Genomic DNA, 16404 nt, shown 5'->3' on the forward strand with positions numbered 1-16404 from the left:
ATAAAAAGTGTTACATTACGAGCAAGTGCAAAAATAAAATGAGTTCTAAAAAGAGAAATGAATGCATGAAGTGTGGTGAGCAACTGTTGCTATTGCGCGCATTCGCGTCAATTTACTTAATGTGTGCACGCACACACATACACACACAAATAAAAGTACCCGCAAGCATATTTACGCGTACATATCGTAGATAGAGAACAAATTTATTGCATGCTTTTAGGCGAATTTGCGTGCATTTTTGATTTATGTGCACTTAACAAAGTCACAACGTATTTTTAACATTCCACTGAAATAATTATTTACTTTTGCGAATAATAGCTTAAATTGTTGGAATTGCTATTTTTAGAAAAGTTAGATATTTATTTGCAATATTTTTGGAAAGCAAAGCTTACTCGGTTATAGCTGATGTCGCAATATAAAGAACGTAGAATACGCTCAGTGTCAGGAAGATAAAAATAGAACCTTTTACAAATGGCAACAAAATGGTACGGAAGCGCTAGTTTGATTATTGAGGAATCACTACTGAAACCAACCAACCAACCAGCAAATCGAGAAAATTTAGTTGTCACAAAAAGTGGTGATCCACAAGGTACAGAACGATCTCCATTATTTAGAAACATGTCGCTGGTTTGCTGAAAGAAAACTTCGAAATAAGTGAAATTTTCAATTTGCTATGCCTCCCTAATTCGAGCTAAATAAGTAAAGGAGACAATGCTAAAAGATGCTGCCATGAATTTTTTATACAGCTTATAAGAGCAGCTGGTCATTCCTGCTTAGTCATCCAAACAAACTTGGTTTTTGGTAATGATGTTCTTACTAAAATCGAGCGATTCGCTTTAGTAAATTCCTTTGAGCAGTAAATACTTTGAGTCCACCCACCTGACAACTGATCCATGTTCATCCTCACTTAGTCCAAGTGGGGCATTCTTCACTCACATTCCATCCAGTGAAGAGTGCAGGGGGTTTGGCATTTCGAGACAGCGAACCTAATAAAAGGTTTGGTGTTGGAGTATTCTGCGAGGAGTTACACATCAGACTCAAGTTTAGGCTACTGAACTACGTCAGTGGGTTCCAAGTAGAGGTATCCGCAACCGAAGAAGCAGCTAATTGGTTTTTCACTTGTGTAATAACTATCACGGAAGTAAATATCCACTCCTATAGCCAAGTCGCAATTACAGAATTGGGCTCGATGATGGTGTCGATGGTCAGCGATATCTGAGTTCACTTTTGATCGCAACCGCATTATTTTATATAAGTCTCATCTGGGTACCTGGTCACAGTAGCATTATAGGAAATTATGAGGGGGATGATCTGGTTGGGATCCCCTTGATTACTGCTCCTAAAATAGTGAGCTTCACGTCAATTCAGCGCTGGGAAAGTACAGAAACTTAAAAGGTTACCAGATCCTTCTGATTATATGTAGATCAGAGTCACTTGACGATCTTTTAAGGTTAATAAAGCAGCGAGGGATGCATGCCGTGAGACTACTGTGAGTCCTTTTTGCGTCAGCTGTATGGAGAATGAGATGCAATCATCTCAGCTCCTTCTTCTTAGCTGGCCTACTTAAGCTGGGCTAAGATTTAGACATCTTGGCTACTGATGTTGACAAAACAGGGCATGATATATGGCACCCTAAAACGGTTAACACAACCGTAACTGCAACTAATATTGGGTATCAAAAAAAGTTTAATTTCTCTGTAATGTGTTAGAACAAAAATTACTCTTGGAAACCACTTGTGTAGACAAAGGGAAGAAAGCTGTAAAAATATTGTATAACTCTGTGCAGAGAAGATCACTCAGCAGTCAGCAATCATGTAAGTGATTCAGTAACCTTCAGAGTCCGAAATGCATTAACCTAACAGCAGCTTTGAGAACCAGTCTGACAGCGTTCATAGAACTTATTTCGGAACTACCTATTCCTCATATTTCCATACAAATCCAAACAAAGACGGATATTCTGAAAACAACTGGTACAAATATCGAGCACAAAGAGTCACTCAGTCGTATTAAAATTGAAATATATTTTTTGTATAATAATTATTTAATATTCATATAGTTCTTAAGCTTGAAGTGTATGTTGTATAAATTATACACAAATAAATAACACCCGGAAATCGCATAACAGAGAGACCGCAGCAAAAAATTTGCTTTATAAAGAGATTAAGAATGGAACTTACTGGAACCGAACAGCCGAGTGGTTATTAAAGTCTTAGCAGGTAACCTCTATCCTTGCAATGGAGAACCTAAATATGCGTAACCGTTGACCAATCACATTTGGATGCTCTACATATATGACGGCATAGTCAATAAAGGAAATGCGATCACAAAGAAAACAGCACAAAAGGAGTATTTACAGGTTCATAGCCTTTCTACGGCTTAGGAAAAAAGGCATTGTCCTACTTAACAGATAAGAAAAGAAAGAAGCACAAAAATGTTTTGACCACTAAAAACCTGATAGTTTCTTAATAAGAAATGCGTTAAAAAGAAACCAGCTAATGGTTCACCCTTTATATATATATACATTAAGTGTAACTGTTTCATACTTCACTACAACCTGTTTCTTTTTTTTTACATTATTCAATTCAATTTCACTTCTCTCTCCATTTCCAGGGCGTCGTTGCCTTCAGCTCACAAGGCGATCGTATTGCCTTAACACAAATCGAGCAAATGGCGAATGGGAAGTATGAAAAATTGGGTTACTATGATACGCAGCTGGATAATTTAACCTGGTTAAATATGGAGCAATGGAGTGGAGGAAAGGTAAGTTAAAACAATAAATTTACAAAAAAATATTACTGGAAAAGGAGGAGAAAATATTATTATGCTTATATATGCATGTACATATATATTTGGCCACAATACTCTAAAATTTTACTTATTTTATTTGATCAACAAAACTATAAAATTTGACTTTTTTCTTTTAATCCGCAAAACTATAAAATTAGTCTTTTAATCACTCAGAAGGTCTATCGATAAGTTCGTGCGGTTTTACAACAGATGGCGTAACTTGATTATTATTCCATCGATCCACATTTCCAAACATTCATTGGAGAGCTACTGTCGTAAGGCACAAACGTCAGTATAAGTTTTTTATTTGAAGCGTAAACAACAATATTTTTACCACACTTGAAAATGTCGAATTTCGTGCCAAATAATGTGTTTTTGCGGGGAATTTTTTAATATGAAGAAAAAAGCAGCCGAAAGTCATCGTATCTTGGTGGAAGTTTATGGTGAGCATGCTCTAGCTGAGCGAACGTGCCAGAAGTGGTTTGCACGCTTTAAAAGTGGTGATTTTGGCTTGGAAGACGAAGAACGCGAGGGTGCGCCGCCAAAGTTCATGGATACCGAATTGGAGGAATTGCTCGATCAAGATTCGGCTCAAACGCAAGAAGAGGTTGCAAAAACTTTGGGAGTTGATCAATCAACCATTTCCAAACGTTTAAAAGCCATGGGAATGATCCGAAAGGTAGGCCATTGGGTGCCGTATGAATTGAAGCCAAGAGACGTTGAACGCCGTTTTATGGCATGCGAACAACTGCTTCAACGGCACAAAAGAAAGGGTTTTTTGCATCGAATTGTGACTGGCGATGAAAAGTGGGTCCATTACGACAATCCAAAACGTCGGGCAACGTATGGATACCCTGGCCATGCTTCAACATCGACGTCGGCGCAGAATATTCATGGCCTGAAGGTTATGCTGTGTATCTGGTGGGACCAGCTGGGTGTTGTGTATTATGAGCTACTGAAACCGAATGAAACGATTACGGGGGATGTCTACCGACGACAATTGATGCGTTTGAGCCGAGCACTGCGAGAAAAACGGCCGCAATACGCCGATAGACACGACAAAGTTATTTTGCAACATGACAATGCTCGGCCACATGTTGCACAAGTGGTCAAAACATACTTAGAAACGCTCAAATGGGATGTCCTACCCCACCCGCCGTATAGTCCAGACCTTGCGCCATCCGATTACTATCTCTTCCGATCGATGCAACATGGCCTGGCTGACCAGCACTTCCGTAATTACGATGAAGTCAAAAAATGGATCGATTCGTGGATTGCGGCAAAACCGACCGAATTTTTCACAAAGGGAATCCGTGAATTGCCAGAAAGATGGGAAAAAGTAGTAGTAAGCGATGGACAATACTTTGAATATTAAATTTGTAACCATTTTACGTCAATAAAGTTTCAAATTTCGAAAAAAAACCGCACGAACTTAAACATAGTCCTATTAACAAAAACAAAATCGTTTTTTTTTTTAATTTCTTCACTGCTAAAGTTTTAAATAATTATATTTTTTTATAAAAAAACAAAATCTTAAACTGATACTATGTATATTACATACATCAACATTAAGTGGGCAATAAAACTTTTTCTACAAATTTCCACTGAAGAATTCATGAAAATTTGAGGGATTCTTTAAAATTTCGTACAAAGTGTAAAAGGCTTAGTAAAAATTATGAGGTGTGTTCAAAAAATAAGGTAAATTTAAATTTTTCTCAAAAAACATTTATTTATTCCACAATTTCTATCTCATCTCCCTCAAAGTAATCCTTCCAGATATAATACAGTTGTGCCAGCATTTTTTCCAATCCTCCAAGCAGTTCTTATACGCACTTTTTGGTATGTCCTTGAGCTCTGTCAATGATTCGGTTTTCATCTCTTTAATCGTCGCAAAACGCCGTCCTTTCCTGGGTCTCTTCACTCTTGGGAACAGGAAAAAGTCGCATGAGGAGGCCAAATGAGGCATGCTGAAGCTATGTTTTTGGCCAAATAATCTCTCACAAGCAAAGGCGAGTGAGCAGGTGCATTATCATAATGCAAAAGCCATGAATTTTTCTACAATTCTAAGCGTTTTTTTTCTCATATTGCTTCACGCAAACGGCGCATAACTTTAAGGCAACACTTCTCATATACCGTACGACCTTCTTTTAAGAACTTTTGATGCCCTACGCCTTGGTAATCGAAGAAAACAGTGAGCAAAACCTTGACATTTGATCGAACTTGGCGTGCTTTTTCAGTCTTGGATCTCCTGGACTCTTCCATTGGGACGATTCGGCTTTGGTTTCGATGTCATAACCATAAACCCTTAATTTGTCACCAGTTATGACCCTTTAAGCAAATCTGGATCATCATTGACATCATTCAACACTTCCTGAGCGATGCTCATGCCATATTCTTTTTGGTAAAAATTCAGCAATTTGGAACGAACTTTGCTGCCACACGCTTCATGTTATTATGCTTTCATTTCCAATGGTGGACACTTGCGAATTTAAGGTATCTTTCCCTAACATTCATGGCATCACTAGAACGCTTTCCGAACGCTTTTCCCCCAAACATGAAAAGTTTAGGCAAATTTTTCCATCAGCCCACCTTTCACCAGATAAAAGAATTCTCAAGTCGTTGTTGCTTACGAAAAGATAACTTCAGCTTTCCTGCAGACATGATTCAACTGGCCATAACCTGCCGGAAGTCTCGATAAGTAAGCTTTGGCACTCAATAATGCGAAGTTTTAAAAGCTCCCAGTAATCTTCGTCATTTCATTTCCACTACCTTGTGCAGATGTGCGGCTGGGCCACTCCAAATACCAACAGCGCCTACCTTCATATCGACTTACTTAAAATTCAAGTAATAAAATACGCCACGCTTTGACTTAACAGCTCAAAGTGCACTTCAACCAAACTCTGTTTGTACGCGTGTATACCAGTGCAGCCAAGTCTACATCTGCATATAGAAGTGCAAGTGTCCTTGACTTGCATGTGTTTGCATATTTAAGAAAATTATTCAAATGAGCCTTCACTTCAATGCACTGCGCTACCATTCACAGCCAATGGCCAGCTCTCACTGTTACTCTCTACTCTACGCCCATTGAACTTGAGCAGGTGATAAAATGAATATCACTTCGCTGCTAAGCAAAACACACACACCCACACACAAACACTAAAAGCGAAAAAAAGGAAAAATAAAAGATACAAGTGACTATGCAAAAGTGAGTGGCGCTTTATAAAGCCTTTTACCAGTGACTGCTGTTGATTTGCTGACGGAAGTACTTGAGAATAAATCATTGCTTCTTTGGACGAACTGAGAACAGCAACGCCAAAGCCGCGGCCAACGCCGACATCAAATGCAATGACAAGCCAGTGAGTGGGCAATAAGAGAAGTGAATGGAAATAAAAAATATACACATACATACATAGACATCACAGAAATCGGCATATCAAGCAAAAAAGTAAATAAAATAAAGTAAAATTAAATGGAGTTGAGTCTATGAGAGAACGTGGAGGAGTTGTAAAGCATAGAAAGGTATTCGTGAAATTGAAAGATTATTTGATTTCGAGCAGCAAATGGATGAGAAAAGTGCTCTTTGGCAAGCGCCACTGAGCTTTGAATTGAATTCGCAATGCCGACGCCAGCACAGCTGGCTGGCAAAAACAGGAATAGTTCATATATTTATCTACCTATGTATGTGTGCGCTTCATTTCTTGCACCAACATTTGTCTATATTCACTACGTCGGCATTCGTTCGACATTTTAATAGGCAAGCAGAGTTAGGCAATCGCAGAGACAGTTGTCTTTGGTTAGCTCAATCGCAGGCAGTTGTGTGAGTGTGTTTGAATAGCGATTTCGAGTGTGGCGAGTGAAAATTGATTACACTCATGCACTCACTCACACACACGCGCACACAGTAAGCTGCCAAGCTAGCAGTTATTTGAAATCGAATCGTTCGCTGTTAAATACATACATCCAGTCCACACTGAAAACGAAAAACATTTTTTTAATGCAAAACTACTTTCCCTCCTACTTCTACTCTGCAGACGTACTCATGCCTACAAAGGTGTGCATAATTTGCTTGGATTCGAATTTGGATTTGTGTTGGCCGAAAAAGTGGTGTTGCACTCGATTGTAGCATGTTAGGTGCAGCAGCGTATGAATGATATATTTACGGTGAAAGTGGTGCAAATTGCATTTAGGGGAAGTGCGAGCGAGAACGCTGCAGCGGTGTGTGAATTGCAAGTGAACTGATGGCACTTTAAACGCAACGTGGCTGGTCGTTATATCCTTTCGATTGATTTTGAGTTTTTTTCATTGAGGGAAAACAGTGAAGGTTAAATGTTGTAAAGCCTCTTTTTAGAAAAGTTCGAAAAATTCAGACTACTGTAGAGAAGACACCTTTAACTACATTTGAGATTTCAAAAGGCGCATAATTTACAAACCAAATGGAAAATTCAAAACACTAAAATTTCAAACCACTAAGGTTAGGTTGACCAAATCTCCGTCTGAATAGAGAAGGAAAATGGCACAAAAGGTGAGGATTGTGAAGATTGTCACTTCCTCTTCCTGATCAACACAACTTCTACAGAAGCCATGTGCTTGCCCACCCATCCTTTGGGCGTGTCTACCTATTAGGCAGTGCCCCGTTATGACCGAAATCAGTGAGCTAAGACTGTGTTTATTTAGGCCTAGCAGAGATCTTGTGCGTTTAGCATTGAGGGTGGGCTATAGTTCACGAGCGGTTTTGCTGGTGTCTTTATTACGCCCACTTTCCTTTGCTTTCCTTACGATTTCATTCAAGGATGCGTAGTTTACATGTTTTCAAGGGTATACCTATATCATTGTCTATGTACTCATCGGTCAATTTGTTGCCGATTTTCGCTAGTTCATCGGCTCTACAGTTACCCTCAATATTGCGATGGCCAGGAACCCATATTATCCTTAAGCGAAGGACAACTCAGCCATCTCGTTAAGAGATATGTGGTATTTCATGGCTACCTTGGAGGTTGTCGACTCTTTTGTGAGGGATTTTATCGCCGCCTGGCTGTCAGTGAAAATGTAGATGTCATTTCCAGATATCGCATCACACTGTACCAGCGTCGCGGCTTTCAGTATTGCCATCAGTTCAGCCTGGAAGACAGTACAGTAGTCGGGGAGCCGAAAACTGAAGGAGCTCCCCAGATTCTCGGAGTGTACACCTTCGTCCACCCTGCCCTCGAGCTTTGAGCCATCTTACATCGTCCCGTTGGCACTCTTCCCTGAGGGTAAGAAGGTTGTGAACGTTGTAATGGCAAGTGTAGGCGGGAATTCGTAGTCCACCAATCTGGGAAGATCCAAAGTGCCAGCCCGGAATTTTGCCGTGACCGTAGCTCTTATTTGACCGCTTACTTAGACTGTTCTGCCTTATTTCCGCACTACGCGTGATATATTTTGCTTGTAGATATAGGTACCGGCAAGAAGTTTAATGTCGCATTTTCGATGGTGTGGTTGACATCGCGCCAGTTATAAGAACAGATGCTAGTCTTTGAACTTTGTCAAGTTGTTTAATATTCTCACCTTTCTCAAGGGCATTCCACCATATTACAGTCCCATAGTAGAGAATAGACCCAACCTCTGCTGTGTACAGCCAGTGTATCATTCTGGGTTCCAATCCCCATTTCTTTCCATTAGCCTTCCGCAGGAGTACAACACCATTATAGATTTGCGTGCTCCATCTGCGAATATGAGCCCCCAATTTAGCTTCCTATCCAGTACAAATCCTAGATATTTCGCCTTTTAAGATCAAGTGTTTTATAATTCTTGCTAAATAGTATCAGATCCGTTTTATCCGGATTTACTTCAAGTCCTCGACTTAAAACTTACACTAAAATTGAACATGCTATAAAACTGAATACCCAAAAATTTCCTAAAAATTCTGACTAATGAAATTTGTACAACTTAAAAAAAAATTCCGCAAATTTGCTTAAATTTTAATTTGTTTGTAAGTAACTCTCTCAACTTTAATGATATTCTGCTAAAACTTGCGCACGGTTGTTTTTTCTATTTTTAATATAGTCTTAGTTGCTTTTGCAAATCAGTAACATCGGCCACTTTAGCAGAGTTTGCAAGATTATTTCTAAATGAGCTCTCAGCGGTTCATGACCCATTTTCAAATACCGTTTTCTCAACAACTAGAGCGGTTGGAACAACACCAAAGTGAATTTAAAAGGGAAGTACAAAGTAAAGACAAATGTCAAGATTTTCTCTCAAAGAGCTGCATCACCCTTGAATTACTCTACAAAAACACAATAAAAACAGAAATTATCACATTTATATAATATATATATAGGGTTATTCAATAGGTGCGCTTCAACTTTTTTCCGATAGGGAGGGCGAACGACGCAATATTTTTTATTTTTCGCTTGTCATTTGTCAACTTCATTAGTATACATTTCATCATGGAACGCTACACACTTGAGCAACGCGTTAAAGTTATTCAGGCTTATTATGAAAACGGGCGTTCAAATCAAAATGCATATCGCACACTTCATCTTCAGTGAGGACGCACATTTTCACCTCAGTGAATTCGTCAGTAAGCAGAATTTCCGCATTTGGGCGAAAGATAATCCAAGAGAGATTGCCGAAAAACCAATGTACCCACAAAGAGTGACTGTTTGGTGCGCTTTACATGCCGGCGGCATAATTGGCCCACATTTTTTCGTTGACGAGAACGATCGCCACGTTACTGTGAATGGAAATCGATACCGCGACATGATTAACGATTATTTTTGGCCGCAATTGAATGGTATGGACTTAGATGACATGTGGTTTCAACAGGACGGGGCCACAAGCCACACAGCGCACGCTACAATTGATTTGTTGAAGAGTAAGTTCGATGAGCGCATTATTTCCAGAAATGGACCGGTCGAATGTCCGCCGCGCTCGTGTGATTTGACGCCTCTAGACTATTTTCTTTGGGGTTATGTGAAGTCATTGGTCTACAGTAACAAGCTGGCGACGATTTGTGAGCTCAGAGCCAATATTGAACGCGAAATTGCTGGAATTTCGGCCGATTTATGCAAAAGAGTGGTCGAAAATTGGGTTCAACGATTGGACTTCGTAAAACGTGCACGCGATGGTCATGCAAAAGAAATTGAATTTCATACTTAAATGTATATGTTCAAACTCGATAATAAAAAAAAATTAGTTATAAAAGTCAAACCGTTTGTGTTTTATTCAAAAAAGTTCAAAAGTTGAAGCGCTCTTACTGAAAAACCCTATACTACGAAAAAATAATATATTACCATAATAAAACTAGAGGACCCTCGTGTCAGTACAGTGACAATATCACAAGAATGGTTGCAAATGATGCAGGGTGTAATGTAACAATGTATTCTATTTTTTTTTTTATTTTTTATTGTTGTTGTTATTATTATTTTTTGTTGTCCCTCCTATTGTTAGCGCATAGTGCTAAAACAAAACATAGGAAATTAAGCCGATTTGTCGCTTCTGCCTTGATCTGTGACTCTTAGAAATTCATCAAAAAGGCTACGTTGCCATTATCCTTTAGGACGTCCTCTGCAGTGATGGATTTGATATTTCGCTCGTTGGTTGAAAACAAAAATCGGTCAAATTGCCCAAAGCCTCACTAGAACCTAGTTGCCCTGTCTCAATCCTCTCAGTCAAATTTCAGTACAATTCTCTCAATTTTCGTCTGATTTGCTTGAAATTTTTATGTAAAATGTAAAATATGTAAAAAACATAAACCCTCCAATTCATTTACAATCTTGCAAAAGTTTGATCGTTCGAGATCCAATCATCAGACCACAATTTATATTTGAATAAAAATTTCTTAGCGTCGTGCGCTTTCTCAATTATTTCGAGTAGCCTTACTTATTTAGGCTGGCAAATACCGCTTTGTTTTTTTTTTTAATTTTTGCATTTATAGAGTCATCGTTTCTGTTGTTCTGGGTAGGTGAATGTGTTAACGTTTTCATTTGCTCGTCGCATACTATAAAAGTGTTTATCTGCGAGGTGTTGATTTGCAAGGACTTAATTCTCACACTGCTCACATTTATACGTAGAACGACGCGCTGTGCGAAAAAACTGAGATCATCCAGTTTCTTCTGCTTGTATCGACTATGTTGTGTCTCCCACAACAATATCGTCAGTGTAGTTGAAGTCTTCCATGTGCTCCATACTATTTGGATTCCAGAGAATTCCTCCTCCAGGACTGGTATCGAGGGCGTAATTTAAAACATTATCAAATACATTTAAGAATAACAAAGGCGATAAAATGCAGTCTTTCTTGACATACGGTACTGGCTCGATTGGCTTAGTAAAGAGCTTTGCCATACAGCCCAAGCATTGTTACTTAGGGTACTGAGTTTGTGTTAAGCGCGTTATTTTATCTGGAAATTCTTCACGTTGAAGCGACTCCTATATGCTCTGATGGCCTTCCCCAAGTTGATGAAGACAAGGTGGTGAGGTTCCTGCACAGTCTGTCCGCGCAATGTATGAACGATCCTGATGCTAATACGGTTGAGGATGATTTTGTGTAGGACTTTGAGAGTTACGCGTAACAATTTAATGCCACTCCAGTTATCGAATTCGTTTGAGAGAAAGATTCTGAGGAAGATTTTTGGATCTTTGCACGCTGGTGACGGCGAATATTGTGGGCGATTTAACGATGAGCTGTATGAACTTTACGATGACATAGACATAGCGCAGCGAATAAAGACCCAACGACTTCGTTGGCTGGATCATGTTGTCCGAATGGATGCAAATGCTCCGGCTCTGAACACTTTCTTTTAGTTGGAAAGATCAGGTGGAGAATGGCTTGGCTTCACTTGGTGTGTACAACTGGCGCCGGTTAGCACGAGAAATAAACGATGCTTTGTTAAACTCGGCCAAAATCGCGTAAGCGGGTATCGCGGCAATTAAGAAGAAGAAGAATTGTCCAATGAATAATAATGAAAGAATGATAGAGTTAATCTAAGTCGAATACTGAAAGTATTGTTTCTATAAATAAGAGCATTTTCTTAAACAATGCAGCTGGAAATGCGCTTACCGACAACGGATTGCTGTAACGAGATATGTCAACAAGATTTTTTGGTTTTTGTTTTAAGTACCGATATGATCGACATAAAGTTTCAATATAGAGGTCAAACGTGCTACACAGCCAACGAAATAATAGAATTATTGCAAAGAAAATTGAAAGGGAAAATAATTGTATGATCTTCTTCAGTAATTTGGCCAAAAATATCGGCGGAGTTAATCCTTTTGTGCTGGTTTCTAAGATATCTCTATACTAGAAGTTATGTTGATATACCACAAATTAATTGAAGCTTCGAAAGTTAGTATTTGGCACGAATTTACTTAGATCCAAACTTTGCTTAAATGCTATAGAAAATCATACCAAAGGAATCGCTAGTCATAAGCGCGTATATGGCCCACACGTCGAAACTAACATTTTAAATTCAAATATACAAATTGTAGACCTTTGACAAAGCATGTCAATAAACGAATAATAAATTTCCACTCAAAATATACGTTTAATTTCAATTGACAAAAGAAACTCAAACTCGAAGCACCCATTCCAAAACTATTCCAAGCTTCTCCTAACAAACTATTCTATCAAAAATAAATACAAATAAAAAAATAACACAAATAGTTCGGAAACTCGTCAACTGCAACTTTAGAAAACTGCATACATTAATTTACATATTTTCATTTCACTTCATTCTACATATTTTCTCGATATTTCCAAGTTTTCTTATCTACAAAAGAAAACAAATACAAAAACAACCTTGCTTGCAATCCAACTCTCAGCGCACTCATTAAAAACTTCCTGCTCTCAAGCGCTTCATGTCACAAGTACGTAGCAATTAATCGCTGCTTCTACTCAGCTGCACTTCTATTCGAACATAGATTTCCCCTTCATCTGTCCTTTCCTTCTTCTTCTTCTTATTCCTATCAACCATGCGCCTTGCACCACAGCATCAATGACAGTTCGATTGCCTTAATTACTGATGAAGTTGTTCCGCTTGCTGCACAACTCTCTGCTGGCAATTGCATATTTGAATATTACATCACCCCAGCTACCTCAGCGACTTTCTTGTTTGCTGCCTTTGCAATCCACTTTCTGCTTTTACCCTTGCAAACTTCGTTCATAGTTTGGCATCTGCATGGCAATGCAGTTAAATTGCTGTCGCTTGTAAATTTTTTGAATGTTAATTTTGCGAAATGCCACTTTATGCCAATTCGTCTTCTTTACTGTTTGCTCTTCCCCACTTTATTTTTTACATGGTTTTTTTTTTTTTGTAATTTTTCCAAATCTCACTAGAATTGTTCGAGCAAAAACGTTTAATGGCAAAAGTCGCAGGCATTGATTGATTTTGACTAAAGCAAATTTTCTCCGTTGTTCCTCTTCCGTTGCTTTCCAAGGAGAAAAAATTATTTTATTTTTCGATTAGCAAAAAGTTCAAGCCTGACATTCGAATGAATTATTAAGTTTGGGAAATGCTAATCGCTGTACGTAAGTTTTCTGCTTTTTGAGGGCCTTGGAGATTTCCGTGTGTCCTACTTTTGTGAGAATTCATTGTTGGGTTGAGACAAATGCTTCTGCAAACAAGAAAAAATGTATCTAATTGATCGGCCATCGAATGTTACGTATACGCCTAGTGGCGCACTTCAGTTGAATGGGTGAAAGTTGGGTGGAAAGGATATTTGTGCTAGCAGTATAAAAAATGAAACTTTTTCAGCATGGAAATTGTGCATAAAATCCTGATATGATATGTTTTTTTTTTTTTGTTTTCAAATACTAAAAAAAATTATTTATAGAACAAAACAAATCATCCAATAAGTGCAACGGAAAACTTCGACTGACTAATTATAGAGGCATGGAAAGTAATAATTTTAACAGTGGGTACAAATTGTTTATCAAAAATATTTTCGAAAATCTCTATTGTACATTAAACTTAAAGGGAGAGCCTGGTTTAAGGGGTCTAAAAATTGCATCTCTTTGCGATTTTTTTTTTTTTCAGAAAAAAATTAATTTAGCACTGCAAAGTTTTTTCTATCTTTTAATGAACATTTAAAAAGTATAAAAATTTTTGTACTGGTTAAAATAATTTGAAAAAAATGTTTAACATAGAAATTAGTAGAGCGCTGCAACGCTGGAGTTTCCAACTGGCATACAAGATGCAGCTCGTAATTATTATCTAAAGCAAAAAATTCAAATGGATTTCTTATTATCATGATTTTTTATTCTAGATGAACTAAGAAAACAGAGAAATTCCAAAACTTCAACTTTTTAGAGGTTTTACAGAAAAAAATGCCTTTCTATAAAAAAAATTCACTTCAACTTGGTATAAAAATCTTGAAAAATTTTTTTAATCTATTTTGTTAGTTCAAATAGAAGAGAATTTAATACTGAAGGGAACAAGCTATGATTCATTTCAAAAGGTTCATTAGTTTTTTTTCAGTCATGTACGCCAATTCAAAGAAATCATAAAAATGAAAAGTCGACAAAAGAAGATAAAGTTTGTACTATAGCTGTCGGGTCACAGCGTAACTACCTACCGCTCGCCTATCTTTGGCTTTGTATCTACGGAAATATTGAGAATTAGGCTCTGTAACTTTGTGTGAATATTTTGAAATATAGTTATTAGGAATCGCTTAAAACGAAAAAAAAAAATTATTTTTTTTACCTTATAAACCAGGCTCCCCCCTTAATAATTTGCAGCACACGTCCCTTGTAAGATTGTAAGCTTATCCTACAATCTGTGTTAACCGCCTTCATGGCCTTCAGGTCTACAAAATGAAGAGACCTTCCGTTGAACGTCACTTCCATGACTTTCATGAGAATCTTTTTATGACCGAAATGCCTTCAAAGATTTCTCAAAAAAAAGTTTTTCTTTCTTTTCACATTTCTTGCACACAATGCGCATCGGTTCCTGGACTAAAAGAATAAATAAAATCGGCGAAGCTACGTAAGTAGTGGCCAAAAATAGTAAATGTTTTTCGATTTCACACAAACTACAACTATACTTTAGAAAGAAGAATTATGAGATCTGGTAAATATTGGTACTTCCACGCCTATCTTACTTGGGAGCAGAAATGTTGATGAAATTCGGACGCTTTGGTTTGACCTAGAAAAGTATAAATCTGAAATATGGTATAGATTGTCTCATTGCCACGCCCATCTCCCAGTTTTCATTTTTGGAATCAGCTAGCGGCTTTGGCACTTTTCATTTAATACCGCATTGATAATTTCGTCTGAGTGAAATTTGCGCCTAAATGAACTCCAGAAATGGTCAAAGGATTTTCATATCATTATTGCTATACCAAATGAGCACACCTCCTTTAACGCAAATTTCCGCTGGCCACAAATACACAAAAGATATAAAAGAAATGGTGCTAAAGAAGCGAAAAATGCGGCGTAGGTGGCATCAAACAAGATCACCTGTTGATAAAGCAGCTTTGAACAAAGCAGCGAAAGATCTCAGCCATAAAATTAAAGAATACAAAAATCAATCATTTGCAAACTACGCACAGCAATTAAATAATAAAAGAGACACAAACTACTCACTATGGAAATGCACCAAAAAGCTTAAACAGCCAGCTAACCATAATCCACCAATCAAAGTAGGCAATAATGGATGGGCGAAAACCAACATAGAAAAAGCAAACATATTTTCAGATTATCTAGCAAAAATCTTTACACCCAATAGCGACACATCACCAATACTAAATAATGATGGCATAGCCAATGATAATTATGGCGATATAGTACCCATAACTGAAGATGAGATGTGCGCCGAGATACAAAAGTTGAAATCGAAGAAATCTCCCGGGTTTGATTTAATAACTGCCGAAGTCCTCAAACAAGTTCCACGAAACATCATTACTAAGCTAACAAACATAATGAATGCTTGCTTTAAGCTGCAATACTTTCCAATCTATTGGAAAATAGCTGATGTCATCATGATTCTAAAACCAGGAAAGCCTCCAAACGATGTAGCATTATATCGTCCAATTTCACTGTTGCCCATCTTGTCAAAACTGTTGGAAAAATGTTTGATAAAGCGCCTGAGCAATATCATAGACAATAAACAAATAATACCAACACACCAATTTGGATTTCGCGCGCGCCACTCAACTATTGACCAAATTCACAGATTAACTCGTATCATCGAGAACACATTTGAAGAAAAAAATGTCTGTTCGGCTGTATTTCTCGATGTCTCTAAAGCTTTCGATAAAGTATGTCATGCTGGCCTGCTTTGGAAAATAAAGAATGTATTGCCAACAAAATGTTTTAATATCCTAAAAACCTACCTGTCTGAGCGCTATTTTCGCGTCAGGTACGAAGATGAGTTCTCTGAACTGAAAGAGATAAAAGCTGGTGTGCCGCAAGGAAGTGTGCTTGGACCTCTTCTCTATCTACTTTTTACTCACGACTTGCCAAACAGCAAAAATTGCTTTATAGCAACATTTGCTGATGATACTGCAATATTAACCGTCGGAAAGACAGAAATAGAGTCTACTACACAACTGCAGCTTGCTATCAATAAAATATACAATTGGACAGATAAATGGCACATTAAACTGAACGAAACAAAGTCTGTACACATCGACTTTACAAAC

At 37.9% G+C, this 16404-nt stretch overlaps 1 protein-coding gene across 1 annotated transcript in view; it reads left to right on the forward strand.

The window, feature by feature from the left end:
- The window catches only part of LOC129247498 (gamma-aminobutyric acid type B receptor subunit 1), a 266329-nt gene that overhangs the window by 162665 nt on the left and 87260 nt on the right, over nt 1-16404 (forward strand). Inside the window, exon 7 of the mRNA XM_054886646.1 lies at nt 2611-2760. Within this exon, the coding sequence (XP_054742621.1) occupies nt 2611-2760 (150 nt within the window). The remainder of the gene's footprint in view (nt 1-2610; nt 2761-16404) is intronic.

This window comes from Anastrepha obliqua, chromosome 5, assembly GCF_027943255.1.
Source record: "Anastrepha obliqua isolate idAnaObli1 chromosome 5, idAnaObli1_1.0, whole genome shotgun sequence".
NCBI classification, from domain to species: domain Eukaryota; kingdom Metazoa; phylum Arthropoda; class Insecta; order Diptera; family Tephritidae; genus Anastrepha; species Anastrepha obliqua.